This window comes from Crassostrea angulata, chromosome 4 (assembly GCF_025612915.1).
Source record: "Crassostrea angulata isolate pt1a10 chromosome 4, ASM2561291v2, whole genome shotgun sequence".
Taxonomy (NCBI): domain Eukaryota; kingdom Metazoa; phylum Mollusca; class Bivalvia; order Ostreida; family Ostreidae; genus Magallana; species Magallana angulata.
The window spans coordinates 2,833,227-2,848,770 of NC_069114.1; the positions used below are offsets into that span (position 1 = coordinate 2,833,227).

General features: G+C 36.1%; 1 protein-coding gene across 1 annotated transcript; it reads left to right on the forward strand.

The window, feature by feature from the left end:
- Positions 1–41: 41 nt before the first annotated feature.
- On the forward strand, positions 42–15,530 carry LOC128181460 (golgin subfamily A member 6-like protein 22). Its single transcript, XM_052849863.1, has 23 exons — positions 42–131; positions 895–1,113; positions 1,218–1,477; positions 1,881–1,965; positions 2,380–2,520; positions 2,749–2,838; positions 3,478–3,552; positions 3,789–3,872; positions 4,145–4,361; positions 5,396–5,544; positions 6,020–6,118; positions 6,627–6,771; positions 7,145–7,212; positions 7,714–7,823; positions 7,962–8,051; positions 8,545–8,668; positions 9,322–9,531; positions 9,795–9,970; positions 10,285–10,356; positions 10,598–10,748; positions 11,285–11,375; positions 11,566–11,667; positions 12,649–15,530. Exons 2-23 carry the CDS (start codon positions 925–927, stop codon positions 12,819–12,821), a joined length of 2,901 nt encoding a protein of 966 aa, XP_052705823.1. The 5' UTR covers positions 42–131; positions 895–924; the 3' UTR covers positions 12,822–15,530.
- Positions 15,531–15,544: the final 14 nt, after the last annotated feature.

A 15,544-nucleotide genomic window follows, 5' to 3' on the forward strand; every position in this document is an offset into this window, starting at 1 on the left:
TTTAATATCTATAGTCACAAAAACTAAACAATATTCGATCTTTTATAACCGGAAATTGAAAGTCTGTGCTGTTTTATTTTTCGATTTATTATCTCCGGCATCGCAACACATTATTTACAAATGGAGAAATGGTAAGCAAATTTTGAAATAATCATTGCCATATGGAAAAGGTAAATTTTTCCAACACCACAAGTAGCAAAGTCAAGTGGGGATATTTTGAAGTTGATTGCGTTCTGATCGAGAGTTTTGTTACCTGAGACTGGTAGATTAAGGGCACCTGTCAGAATATACTGCATGACTGTACACATGTTACATGTTGGGACCAATTTCCCAAATGGGATATAATAGCCAAATGGGATATAATACCCCAAATTGGATATATATTTGAAGCCGAAAAATTTGAAAATTTGAAGTTTTGGATAAACCAAGGGATCAATCTCCATAACAGTGGTGTTGCAAAAATAACTTGTTTACCTGACATTGTTATATATTTCTTCAACTCGACTGACATGTCATCAAATGCGAGTTTGACTTATATTTTGCAAAAAATTTTTTTTATCCTATATCCAATGCCAACATGCTGTTGTGAGGAAGGGTCACGGGGCTTGGTTGTTGGCCTATCAATAATAAAGAATTAATTTGCTACATTATGTTTGTTTGGTTTTTTTTCATACTCTTGAATAAACCTTGAAAATCTATCTCAATTGCTTTAATTGAAAATAGAGAGCATAATTTGGGTACCTTATCAATTATTTTGCATGTAATTCTCATAACATGTATAACCTTGTATTTTTGATTTATCATTTTATTACTCTTTTCTTTATTAATTTTTTTTTCTTAATATTGCTAAATTATAAACCTTTTCTGAATTTCATATATATTGAACATTTGCAGACTGTGAATTAGAAGTGAAATTATATAACCATGGCACATAACTACCACCCATTCTCCCCTTCTGATGTCTGTGTCCCAGCAACAGTGGACTTGATGCAGAATGAATTCACGGTTGATTCGTCGTGGATGGCAGGAGCATTCTTTCTGGGATTGTTCTTGGGAGCTTTGCTGACTGCAATATGCGTTCCATTTTGCTTGAAAGATCTAGAGAAAAAGAAAGTAAGTTTTTCCCCCTCAAAGTTACTATACGTCAAAAGTATTTAAAACTATATGTACATACTGGTAATTCAGCATGTAAGTTAACCTTTTAATGGGGCTTTCAGCGACAGGAGGATGAGGAAGCAATGATGAAGGAGCTGGAACAGAACCAGACCGAGGCTCGCCTCATCAGGGAGAAAACTATGGGGGTCAAGGTCAGCGGCAAGGACAGGTCAATCAAGTCGGGCAAGGGCGGGAGGAAGGTGGTGACTCGGGAGGTGGAGGAGGAGGGGTCAGAGGAGGAGGGTAAAGATGGGCCCCCTCAGGTGTCTCTGACAGACCTCGGGAATGAGGGGCTAGGCAAGATCATGACCAACTTCCACAGGTGAGAATTTGCATACCTGTCATCTCAGGTGTTTATGTTTAAGGTATGAAATGACTCAAATATTCCTGTCATTTTTAGTGATAGTATAGATATGAAATGAGACAAATGTACCTTACCGCAGGTAAATAATGAATGTATAAATTATTGAATCATAATGATACTATAATTAATATATGTAAATTATACGCATAAAAAAATTGGCAACTATCTATTAAACATAGATGTATCAAATGGAAATGTAACCATAATTCATTTTTGCCAGCCCTTTGACAGAAGATAATAGGATAAAAGGACTTTTTCAGTGGCTTCATTGACAGAGAAGTGTGCTTCTTTGTAGTGCATAAGTTAGCTCCCTTTACAATCATAAAAATAGTTCTTCATTATTCCCTTTTTCTGATTTCAGTGAAGATGCTGAGAATGAGATGATGAAGCAAGATCAGAGGAAAGTGGAAGCTTTGATGGCAGCTCTACAGGCCATGAAGGATCAGGTGGGTATAGGGCCAAGAACTTGTCTGGGGGTACTCTGAAAAAAGACTTTAAAATTTCAGAGTAAGAAGTTAACATATGGGCAATTATATATGTATCAAAACAGCACCTTATTAGGTGAAAACAGAGCTCTTAGGAATACGCATCTTGTGAAAGCAGATCTAAACAAAATGACCATGCGAGAATGTAGTGAAACTTCAAAATATTAAAATAAAATAATAGATATAATAAAATAAAATAAAATAATAGAATAATAAAATATTCAAATACCCTTTGATACTGGTAACGTTTCCATTTAACAACCCTCCGTGTATAACATTAAAGGATACAGAGAGAAATTATCTGGAAAATTATCTCATTTGTGTAGACTAATTTTGAGAAGACGGTAACGTTGAGGAATAATATTTTGTCTTCAGATTTTGTTCAAGATGATAAGACAACACCTGAAGAAGTTCAAGGTCGGTGAACAACCGCGGTCCATCGTGGAGAGGAATGTGGTTGAGGATCTTCTGAACAAGAGGAAGATGCTGGAAGATGATCGGATGGAGGAGGAACAGGTAAGCTAGGAATTCCTCTTTGCCCTCGAGATAACAGATCTGGGTCAGTATTGTTCTTTTATTCTATTTTTAAGTTCCTTTTAACTTTTATACAACTCTATCTGACAGAACCGTTGTATCAGGTGACCTTAGATTAGAGTTTCAATTGAAGTCTGGATTTTCATTTCTTATTTTAAAGAGTAGATTTTGTTTTAAATGACTTGAAAAACATGTTCTTTATTTTAACAGGCTATTAAACAAGCACATGTCAAGGACAAGGGCACGACTGTGATGGAGGATGAGCTGGAGCAGCTGGACGCTAAAACCAACCAGAAACTGGTCAGGACCTGTTTGTACTACATGTATAACATTGTGTCATTCAGCATGACAATACAGACCAATACATGAAGATATCATGTGTAGTAGTAGGAGAATACATGAAGATATCATGCGCTGATCCAGAGATTTTTTTCAGGGGGGTGGTGTCCAACGGTTACTTGAGTTTGATGGGGAGGGGGGGTCTGAAGCATATATTTGGTAATTTTATAATGTAAATTTAAAGAAATGTGAATTATGTGAGGGGGGCTCTGACCCCCTTGAACCCCCCACTTTACATCCACTCATAATTATAGATCATACTGCATGTCTGAACTTGTTCAACTCTTTAAATAATCTGACTTGTTACAGACTTTTGTATCAAATAACTTGAAAATATTACATTACGAACCAATGTAAACTATTACAGTTGAATTTCGATATCTTGAACACTGATATCTCGAATACAATGGATATGTCGAAGTAAATTGTAAGTCCCAACCACTTATTGTTTAATTTTTTTACCCTTGATATCTCAAATACTCTAATATCTCGAAGTTTTTAAAAAGTTCCATCTAATTCCAGATAACAAGGTTTGACTGTATTTATTTACTGGTATTACCCAGAGATATCCTGTAGTGAGTACTGTATTTCTGTTGACAGGCTCAGATTTATGAAGAAGAGAAGGACTTCATCAGGAAGGAGATCAACAAACAGACTGATCTCTCAGAGAAAGACGTAAGGCAATTTAGTTAAACGATAATTTGTCGGTTCCTTTTTCCATGAACACATCCAATAACTAAGTTATTCTGAATATGAAATTGAATGTGCTCATACCTGCAAAGCATTTCATTTACTCAATAATATAACCACCATGAATCCACTTTGCATCAAATCCATAAGATTTCCACCAGCTTCTTTATATGCTTCAATTATTTAGTGTGTTTGATATCTAACATTTGTTTACAATGTAGATTGATGCCTTAATGGAGAAGTTGATGTCGGAATTATCAGAGGTTGACAGAAAGCAGGCACTACAGTTGTCACGGCAACAGCGGGTAAACAATCAAAACACATCAAATGACCGACAAACAATAACAAACACTAATCTATTGGCTACTTTAGGTCATGTGTTGCCACATTGATGAATTTTATTGACACAATGAAAAGGGGAATAACTCAGTTTTCAATTATAAGGTAAAATATGAAAATTGAATTATTCCCCTTTGGTAATTAAAAAAAAATACCTTCCTGCTGCATAATATTTAAATGATTGGTCTGAGAATCCAAAGACACAAAAACATTTGGCCTTAGGATCTTGTTCTATTAGGCTCTAGAGGAGAGGTTGGCGAAGCGGAGACAGATCATTGCGATGAGGAAGCTTCAGGACCAACAAGAGGGTGATGTGGTGGTACAGAATGTGGAGAGTCACGAGGACGCGCTCAAACACCTGGTACAGGACGGAAAACTGAACGAGAAAAAGAAAAACCAGCTGCTGAATGAGTATCTCCAGGACCTGAACCGACTCACCAAGGCCAGGGATATAGGTAAATATAGACTCACCAAGGCCAGGGATATAGGTAAATATAGACTCACCAAGGCCAGGGATATAGGTAAATATAGACTCACCAAGGCCAGAGATATAGGTAAATATAGACTCACCAAGGCCTGGGATATAGGTAAATATAGACTCACCAAGGCCAGGGATATAGGTAAACATAGACTCACCAAGGCCAGAGATATAGGTAAACATAGACTCACCAAGGCCAGAGATATAGGTAAATATAGACTCACCAAGGCCAGGGATAAAGGTAAATATAGACCCACCAAGGCCAGAGATATAGGTAAACATAGACTCACCAAGGCCAGGGATATAGGTAAACATAGACTCACCAAGGCCTGGGATATAGGTAAATATAGACTCACCAAGGCCAGAGATATAGGTAAACATAGACTCACCAAGGCCAGAGATATAGGTAAACATAGACTCACCAAGGCCAGGGATATAGGTAAACATAGACCCACCAAGGCCTGGGATATAGGTAAATATAGACTCACCAATAGGTAAACATAAACTCACCAAGGCCTGGGATATAGGTAAACATAGACTCACCAAGGCCTGGGATATAGGTAAATATAGACTCACCAAGGCCTGGGATATAGGTAAATATAGACTCACCAAGGCCTGGGATATGGGTAAACATAGACCCACCAAGGCCAGAGATATAGGGAAACATAGATTAACCAAGGCCAGGGATACTGTATACAGGTAAATATTAGCCCCCGTTTTATTTTTGCCCCTTTCGCCCTCGTTGTCAGTGGGCGAATTTTAGACGGGTCGAAACCGTTTGCAAGTGATGAAGGGCGAAAATAACACGGGGCAAAAATAACCCTGTATACAGTATGGGTGAACATATACTCACCAAGGCCAGGGATATGGGTAAGCATAGACTCACCATGGCCAAGGACAAAGGTAATTAATTAGCTTTTAAACAAATACATGACATTATAGATCATGAATCAAGTTCAACTACTTACCAGACTAAGATTTTTATTGATCTTTTCCTCCCTTTTTTTCTAGAGAGTCAGAGACAACAACTGTCCCTGGAGGAGAAATTGGCGAAGCGCAGACGACGGGAAATACAGAAACTGAGTAAGGAACAGGAGAGAGAGGAGCAGCTGCTGATGAAGAACTTTGACAAGAGCACCAACACCAAGGGCCTGGTGGAGGTCAGTCTGCTTACTGTAAATCTAGTATATTTGGCATGTATGATATTTGGCAGAAACTACATGTAGTTTTTGAATTAGTTGGCGTGGATTTGAATTAGCGTAATCCTGAATGTGACTATTCTCACACATATATGCATGGCATTTTGTTATGTACTTGATTTAGCGGAGGTTGCATTCCACCAAAAACGCTAAATAAAATACAAATGTACAATGTAGTACGTTTACAGTAACTGTCAATATTTTGTATTGACAGCCTGTAGCGTTATGTTAAGAGATAATCGTTTCTGACTTTTCGATCTATACCTTTGAATAAAATAGTGCATGCACCTGCTCTCTTTCATTTTGTCAGTTAAAGTTACAGTTGTTCATTTGATCAAAAGTATATTTGGAAAACTGTTATGAGCATTATATATAATCAGTTAGCTATAAAAATGTCTATTATAAATTATCATGTTAATGTGAATGTTTGCAATAGGATTACCTGGAGTTGAAGGAGAAGCATCAACAGGAAATGGCAGAGAAGGAGCTTCAACTGGATCAGGAGGAGTTACAGGGCCTGGACAAGATCCGGACGGTAGGTTACACTCCAGATTACATGGAACAGCAATTACTTCATACATGTACAACATGTAATGCACAAAGCTACAACAAAATAGAATAGACAAGATCTGGTTCATAGGTTACACTCCAGATTACATGGAACAGCAATTACTTCATACATGTACAACATGTAATGCACAAAGCTACAACAAAATAGAATAGACAAGATCCGGTTCATAGGTTACACTCCAGATTACATGGAACAGCAATTACTTCATACTTGTACAAAGCTACAACAAAATAGAAATTAAAAAGATCCAGATTGTAGGTTACACTCCAGATTACTCACAGCAGCAAGAAACATTAATGCAATATATCAGACAACCTCAGGATAAGAATGTTTTAGCCATGACACAACAGTTAACGCTCAGACACAAAACACTTCAAAATATTTGATTCATTTGTTAGACTAATTAAGTGATAGCTGACACCTATTTGGTAGGTAATGCACCCAGTTCTGATTGATGTTATATAATTTACAGGCGGAAGCAGAAGTGAAAGAGCGAGAGATTGAGAACCAGAACGACAAGATGGCGGCTACAATTACCGAAACGGTTGGAAGTGAACACAAGTTTGACGTGGACCGACTGATCAAGGCTCACAAACAGAGGATGAAGTTATACGAAGGTAAACAATGTGTTCTGTAAATTCCTTATTAAATGCCAGGAATTAATTTCCGCGTAAAATTACGAGAAGCAGTCCTTGCAGATTTTAAAATCTCGCTCTTATTTTTTTGGACAGTTTTGAGCTGTATAGAACGTAACAAAACACTGATGCTCGCGATTTTATATTCTCGCGATGCAAACAGTGGAATTGCGGAACTAAGTACTCGCGTAAAATAAGAAATTTACAGTACCTATCTTATATATAAATGTATTTTAGAATTCATATAGAACTGTACAAGTCATGTAAATTCATTGGTTTGGCATGTACCAAGGGTTTAAAAATATTGTTTGTCTGTGTTAATTTTTTAATTGTTATATATTAAATTTTTAATCAGAGGAAAGACTGGAGGAAAGGAACAAATTTGCGGCCCGACTGAAGGAGAGATTGAATCAGAAAATGGCAGTAAGTTATCCATCACATTTATACCAGGTTCATCTGAATATTACTGTGACATCAATTTATAATTCAATAGCCAACATTCAGTGTATATTTTAAGTGTATACCGTAATTAAGTATTTTTCTACTTTCTATATCATAAAATGTAGATATCTGATTATTTTACAATGTTTATTGAAGAACAATAACATGTAATTATTTGTTGTTTATAATTGTATACTGAATACAGGTTTTTTCACCCCATGTAATTTTCACCATTCTTCACTTGCAAACAGTTTCACTCTATTCGCCCAGACACAGTTGTGTTTAAAGAAAGATTATATAAGACATTGGAATTTGCTCAGCCTTAAATTTGCCCACTGGCAACAACGGCTGAAGGGGCAAAAATAAAACAGGGGCGAATATTTCCCTGTATTCAGTATTCTGTTGTACAAACCATCAACAGTTTAGTAAATATTTTGGATTTATTCTTTATTTGGTGTTCATGGTTTGTTTGTTTATCCACAGAAACTGGAGGAAGAGGAGGAGATACATCAGCAGGAGCAGGAGGCGATGGTCGTACAGCAGACGGCGACCGTCAACCGAGTCCTGACCACCAGTCTGGAACTCACAGACGAGTGAGTGCACTCAGTATCAGAGTTTTACTATGTCAGAACGGCATGAGATGTGTTTGATAGGGTGTTCAAAACTCGACTGTGTTTACCTATGTTTACACAATATAACATCAATGTCTGATAATGCAAGAATATTTTTAGAGCCAAGGAGAAGATTTTGAGGGAGCATGAGCAGAATCTACAGGTTATTAATAACCAGCTACAAGTCAGTCGACTCAAGCAGCAGAAAAAGTAAGTCATTCAGATTACCGCTGTAATAAGTTTGGAAACTCTGGAATTTTAAATACTGACTGTAAAACTTGCATTAAAAACTCCTCAAAATTGTGAAAATTTTTAATAACCTGTATAAGAAAGTTACTCAAGTTATTACAAGTTAACATTATATAGATAACAGGTAGTGCCTGTTTAGGAGGGTAACAGTTGAAATTGACACCCCAAAAAAGTTGTCAACTGACGCATTGTCAAACAAGCACTATTTATTTTATTATACTTAATGTCTTAATTTTACAGAGAAGTGCTTTTCTATGAGAATTAATTGAATTCTGTGGCAAACCATACATGCATAATTTATGCGCATATAACAATTCGTTGTGTTTCCCGTTGCCAAGTGCGTTGATAAGGCTGAGGGTAATAGAACAGATTATTAACTGCATCTAAACCAATCAGATTTCAGTATTTAACACGAAAGTATAATAATGTGAAATCCTTTTCTCTTCTTTAACAGTCTGGAGAGCAAGCTGGCAGAGCGACGAGCCAGGATGGCCGAGGTCAGACGCAAAAAAGAGGAGACTTTGATGAACAAAGCCAAGGCCAACCTCGAGGAGAGGGAGAAAATTCAACAGCAGCTGGTGAGACAGAACTCTACCTAGATAACACAACCATTTAATGCAAATTCAATTGCACACATTGTTATGGATTTCATCGAGTGGTCCGTTAACAAAATCAAAATGATCATAAAAGTAGTAGACATGACGAGAAACTGTATGTTGGGATATTTCCGCCCCATGTAATTTCCGCCCTTCAACACATGCAGACAGATTTACCAGTCTGGAATAAGCCCAGACATATTTGTGTTTGTGGAGAGATGAATTGAAGCATTGGAATTCGCCCAGTCTTAAAGTCACCCTATGACAACAAGGGTGAAAGGGGCGAAAAATAAAACATTTCCCTGTACATGTACTTGGAATTATCATTGTCCACCTATAACCTGATTTGATATTATTGAAACTGAATTATGAAACCAATAGATATCAAGAAAACCATGGGAAATATGAATGACACAATATTTGATGTCTTTTTTTTTTTTTTACAGAAATTGCAAAATATAACCTGAACCCCAAAAATTCCATGTTTTGCATTCTGAATAATTTTACACAATTGAAAGTAAAAATGAAAGATCGAAGATACAGCATTATAGCAGTGTTGTAACTGCTGATAAAATTAAAAGGATTTTTTATTAATTATCAAATGTAGTAACCAATAATTTTACGTTTGTGATCAGGACGTTGAGCTTCAGCTAGAGGAGAAGAAGCTAGAGGATGAGAGGAGGTCGGCGCTGGACGCTCTGAGGCGGAGGATGGCGCTGGAGACACAGGAGGCACTGCGGGACCAGGAGAGGAGGCTGGGACAGATGATTGGACGGCTGGAGGTGGGCGCGGCCCGGCGACAGGCCATACTCAGCAAGCAGGACGCCACACTACAGCAGTTACAGGTAGAATATATATTCTCTCTTGTATAGAATACTGAATAATTATACAGGTAAAGAGTGCTGAATATACACTGTTAGGTTTAAAATACTCCATACCCAGCGAGCAGGACGCCACACTACAGCAGTTACAGGTACAGTGGGCTGAATACTGCATACACTCAGGGAAATAATCGCTCCAGTCTTATTTTCTGCCCGTTTGCTCTGCTTGTAATTGGGAAAATTCAAGAGTCGGTGAATTCCAATGTCTTAAATTATATGATTTACAGGAGCAGCTGGAGAACAAGTTGAGTCGGGAGGGGAGTCGTTTGTCAGGGGTGGACGCAATTATCCAGCAGCACTCGTCCCAGGTTGACCAGCTGAACGACCAGCTACAGCGGGCGCGAGAACAGCAGGAGAGCCTGATCAAAGAGAGGATCAAGGCCAAGAAACACCAGAAAGAAATGTAAGCAGCAGCTTCCATCTGATTTCTGTTTTTATCCATTTAATTAACGAGGCTGGGGGGTGGCTGCTATACATCTATGCTCGACATTTAGCAATGTACATGATTTGGCAGAAGCTGCTTTATGGCAAAAATGTTAAATAGAATACACAGCCAAGTGCATATACCTCATCTGTTTAGTTTTAGAAATGCATGTAAATTTTAATTCATGGAGTGGGTTTTTGTCATGGTTGCGGTTGTGGGCAGTAGAGGAAGCTGGTCCTCCATCTCTTAGTTCTCTGTCCTCGAACTGCTATGTTTGATTGTTTTGTCAACAGGGAACTCCAAGAGCAGATAGAGGAGGAAGAGGACGTTAACAGGAAGAACTCGATCAGGAGGCGCGGAGCAGGGTAAGGGGTTATCGTCTGTCAATGCACAGTTAGCAAATTTTGGAAAACTTTTTTTCAATTTCTTTAAAATCGTAAAGGGTTCTAATGAAAGTTTGAACTGACAAGTCTCATTATGATTTTAAATCTAGTACAGCATTTAAGAAGAAATTGTTTTTGGAAAAGATTTTTTCTTTCATTTATAAGGTGCAACACAAATGGTTATGTTCTTTTTGACAGGAAATGTTTTAATTTTTTTTGACAGGAAAGCCAGCAATATATTGAACACAGTGTTTATGGAGCAGCATCACCGGAAACAGAGACAGGAGCTGGAGAGTGAGATGAAGGTCGAGCTAGAGAGGAGCAAGGAAGAGCTCAACCAGCAGCTCGAGAACGAGTTACAGGCCGAGCTTGAGGTCAGTCAAACTCAACAACAACTTGGGGATAGTCAAACTCCAAAAAACTCACTGACAGTCAACTCAGTGACTTACAGTTAAACTTAATAATCACTGACATTCAACTCAATGACTTAAAGTTAAACTTCATAACTCACTGACAGTAAACTCATTGACTTACAGTTTAACTTAATAACTCACTGACAGTCAACTTAATGACGTAAAGTTAAATTTAATAACTCACTGACAGTCAACTCATTGACTTACAGTTAAACTTAATAACTCACTGACAGCCAGACTTAAGAACTGTTGTACAGAAAATAATTGGCAGTAAAACACACTGTAACAGCGAAAGTCAACATCTGAATGACAGTCAAATTCAATTACTCACCAACAGTCAAACTCAGAATCAATTTGCTGACATCCAAACTTAACTAACTCAAATTTGACATCTAAATGATTGTCAAACTCAACTCTTTTCATGACAGTTCTGTGTCATTTTCTCCTTTTTTCTGTACAACGTAGTAGTAGTCTTTAAAAAAACATATTGTTTACAGAATCAGAGGCGTGAATTACTGACTCAACTGACAGCAGCCAGCGGCTTATCTCAGTCCCAGATAGAGAGGACCATCAAGTCATCAGCCAATGGTGAGATAATAATACAAGTAAACTCTTTCAATCTTTTTTTTAATAAATTAATGTGAAGATAAAAGGATGGAGAGAGAAGTACCTTTTTTTTGTATGATAGGAATCCTTCGATTTTGACAAAATTGTGTTCTTCGTTAAATACTGTGTTCCTTTGACAATTAAAATTGTTTTTTTTTTTTTTGCTTATCAGATGACAAGGCAGCCAAGAAGCTGGCCCGGGAGCTGAAGCAGGGAATCGAGCGAGCCAAGACGGACATGAACTACGGGGTTGACGAAGACTTCCTGGCATCACGTGAGTCTCGATCATCTCCCCATTATCTCCCTGTAATCTCCCCATCATCTACCAATCATCTCTCCATCATTTCCTTGTCATATCAATCATCTTCCCATCATCTTCATCAACTTCCCATCATCTCCCTGTCATTTCCCCATCATCTTCATCACTACCTCAATATCTCCATCACTACCTCAATATCTCCATCACTACCTCAATATCTCCATCACTATCTCAATATCTCCATCACTACCTCAATATCTCCATCACTACCTCAATATCTCCATCACTACCTCAATATCTCCATCACTACCTCAATATCTCTATCACTACCTCAATATCTCCATCACTACCTCAATATCTCCATCACTACCTCAATATCTCCACCACTACCTCAATATCTCCATCACTACCTCAATATCTCCCTCGATATCTCCATCACTACCTCAATATCTCCATCACTACCTCAATATCTCCCTCGATATCTCCATCACTACCTCAATATCTCCATCACTACCTCAATATCTCCATCACTACCTCAATATCTCTATCACTACCTCAATATCTCCATCACTACCTCAATATCTCTATCACTACCTCAATATCTCTATCACTACCTCAATATCTCCATCACTACCTCAATATCTAAACACGATCAGGATAATAAGTTTACAATAATTTTTTATTCTAAATTGACCCAGTGCTGAATTAATCTTAATACACTGTAGATTCTGAAGCAGAAATTTTCTTGGAGTTTAAATTTTGTTGAAGTTTTGTTTAAAAATGATTTCATTTAGATTATAATCTGTTGTTTGAAAAATGACAATACTATAGATATATATAACAGAATAAAATATCAATGGGTATTTAATTTTGTTGATTAAATTACTTTAACTGATTAAAGAAGCAAAATTTAATCCCCAAGGAATTATTCTTTCTTTACAGTGTGTAAAATTAATATAACATATTGTAAGAGGATTTTATTTCATCTTTTACCAGGAGAAGTGTATAGTATTGATGACCTTGAGTCAGGTCAAGGTCGCCCTGCTTCCACTGGGAAAAACGTAAAGACAGGAAAGAAGAAAAGGACGAGTAGATCAGCTGTGACGCCGGAACCAATGGAAGGCTGGACACGTGGGAACCAGGATTATGACGACGACGATCTGTTATAGCGGGATTTCAATTGTCTGTCAAAGGGGATTCCCCTAAATGATAACAATGTCTGTTATTGGGCAATCCCCTAATGATGATAAACTGTAATAAGGGCATTCTCAAATAGCTATTAAATACAATTTGTTTTGGGGAGATTCCCTCTTTGCGTTATTGGAGGATTCCTCAAACATAAAATCACAGTGTACTTCTTGCTCAACAGTGCTTGGGGAGACTTTTCTTTTTTTTCTTTTTTTATAGTTTTAGTCAGATAATCTTTAAAACAACTAGCAGTTAATCAAACGAATTGTTTAGTCATAGGTAATTTGGTAAAAGTATCTAAGGTATTTATTATTGATAACACTTGTGATCGACTCTAATTATATACTTTAATTCTGATATTTGATCATTTGAGATTTTTCATGCACTTTAAAACATTTAATTAGATTTTTTAAGTATTTGTATTTATGAAATAATTTTTTTCTGTTTAATTTATACACTTCTACACAAGTTAATGTATTTTTTTTTTGTAAGACTTCGTGTTGCATATCTGTGATATTCTCTCTTACATTACTAACAAACCCAATCACCATGACAACACACAATTGCAGATTATTTGAATATACCTCAATTTTTAAACTTCTCCAAATCCCTCTGTGGTTTTGTGGTACAGATATTGAAAAGTCTGCAAGGTAAATATTTGAAGAGTTTACCGGTAGCTTTGGTCAATGTCTCCAAACTCATTTATTCTCAGTCCTTTTTTAGCAAAATAATGAACATCTAGAAATTTTGCATTTGCATGGACATATTAATTAAGAGAGAATATTACTGGTAGATCAATGTGGTTTCTTTCTTCTCTTTTTAATGAACAAACCACTCTTCTTTCTACGTTAACCTTCAAAATATTTCCAATTGTTGATGTTCAATGTGCTCTGTGGGTTTTTTTTTTTTTTTGCATTGACACAAATATTGGAAAAAATGGAAGATTATCTTATTGTCTCTAGAGGGACATCACTTATACATATGTAATTCCATCGAGGGCTCCTTACACCCTTTAAAAAATGAACAGTTACTGTCTATTAATGACTGAATTCCGTCCAACTTTTAAGATATTAAATTATTGTTTTAGATACTTTTTACTTAGGCAAAATTTTAAAAATGTTAATTTTTTTTGCCAGATTAGAAATATTTTTTTTTTTGAAAATGTGCACAGTCATTTTCTTTGCATCATTACTCAGCAATATGATTATGTATATATATGCCATGAAGAGAATAGATTTTTTTTAAAATATACATGTACTGTATAAATTAGTACATTTTTATACTTGTAAACTCTATGTATGGTCATTTCATCATGTAAATAATAAAACAAAAATAATTATATTAAGTTTTCTGTATTTTTAATCAGCTTACTGCATGTTTTTAGAATTTTTTATTAAACTTGGTCACAATTGATATACATGTACATGTATTAATCACTAGAAATATTAATTTTTACAAATAATTTAATGGTACATCCCTATTGATCGTCAGACTCTATATACATATACTGTAAGCCAATATTTATTCCGATAACGACAGCAAATCTTCGCAATATTAAGTCCAATTAAGTTAAAAATCTGACACAATTTAAGACATTAATTGAATATCTATTCACAACTATGTGGTTCTTGTGAACTTTTGGAAATTTTCTTCCACATGAATAAAAGTTGGTTAACAGTATAAGATTTGCATGTACATTTTCTTTATCAGGAATGGAAAATATATACCTATCCATGAAAATGAAAGAATTTTAAAATCAAATTTCCCATGCTGCTATTTTTAAGTAAAATCAGCGAGCTTTCAGTGACAAGTTCAGTATATATTTGGTTTGTCTATTTCCACATTGAACAATTTCATTTTATATTTGCTCTAATCCATGCAATTATTATAATAAGCCATTTATGATGAATCCTGATAATTTTGTTGGCGTACACACATTGAATATATAGACATTCATATAATCTAAAGTAAACTACCCGGTACAAATAATGTAATACATTTGTATACATAAATGCATCGGTACCCAATAGATTAACTATGGAGCATTTCTACATAAAAATTTCCTCTGGAGTTCAAAGCTGTACACAAGGGAAATAACTGTGCTTGACTACTCTTTCAAGAGGCCATCTTGGAATTGCCATTTTTTTGGTTGACTGTTTACGTGTGGTTCAACTTTTAACTCTGTGCGATTTTACCTTTAAAAAACAGTTAAATGACTAATAGCCAAGGACAAAAAGATAAACACAGATTGTTGGATATTGGTCCATGTGAAAGGCTAATAACTGAATGTGCATGCCAGACTATGAATTTAACTGCTATAGATCAACAAGATAAACTGATATTTAAGTTTTTTGCAGACAGAGGGACAGACAGGATAAGTCATTATGTCTTTGATAGTTACTCGTCTGGGCATATAAAAAAGAAAACACAGCTGCAGTAGTAATGAAATGTTTATCAATAATTGGTAAATTTGTTACCCAACAAAAATTAGTGAAATTATGTATACAAACATGTGAATATATAAATAAAAACGAAACTCTGTTTACATAGACACTGCACTAGTCTTGCTAGTTACACATTGATTCATTGACTATTTACAATACACACTAATATACACAGCTAGCTATCAGACCATATAATACAAGTACATCCGTCTTATGGGAGTCATAGTTTGCCTGCAATTAGGGAATTACTTGTATCTGGA

Bases quoted from the DNA above. Each gene is read 5' to 3' on its own strand.
- LOC128181460 (XM_052849863.1), top strand. From the start codon at position 925: ATGGCACATAACTACCACCCATTCTCCCCTTCTGATGTCTGTGTCCCA. The intron at 1,114-1,217 runs GTAAGTTTTTCC...TGGGGCTTTCAG, and splicing joins AAGATCTAGAGAAAAAGAAA to CGACAGGAGGATGAGGAAGC. The intron at 6,119-6,626 runs GTAGGTTACACT...TATAATTTACAG, and splicing joins GCCTGGACAAGATCCGGACG to GCGGAAGCAGAAGTGAAAGA.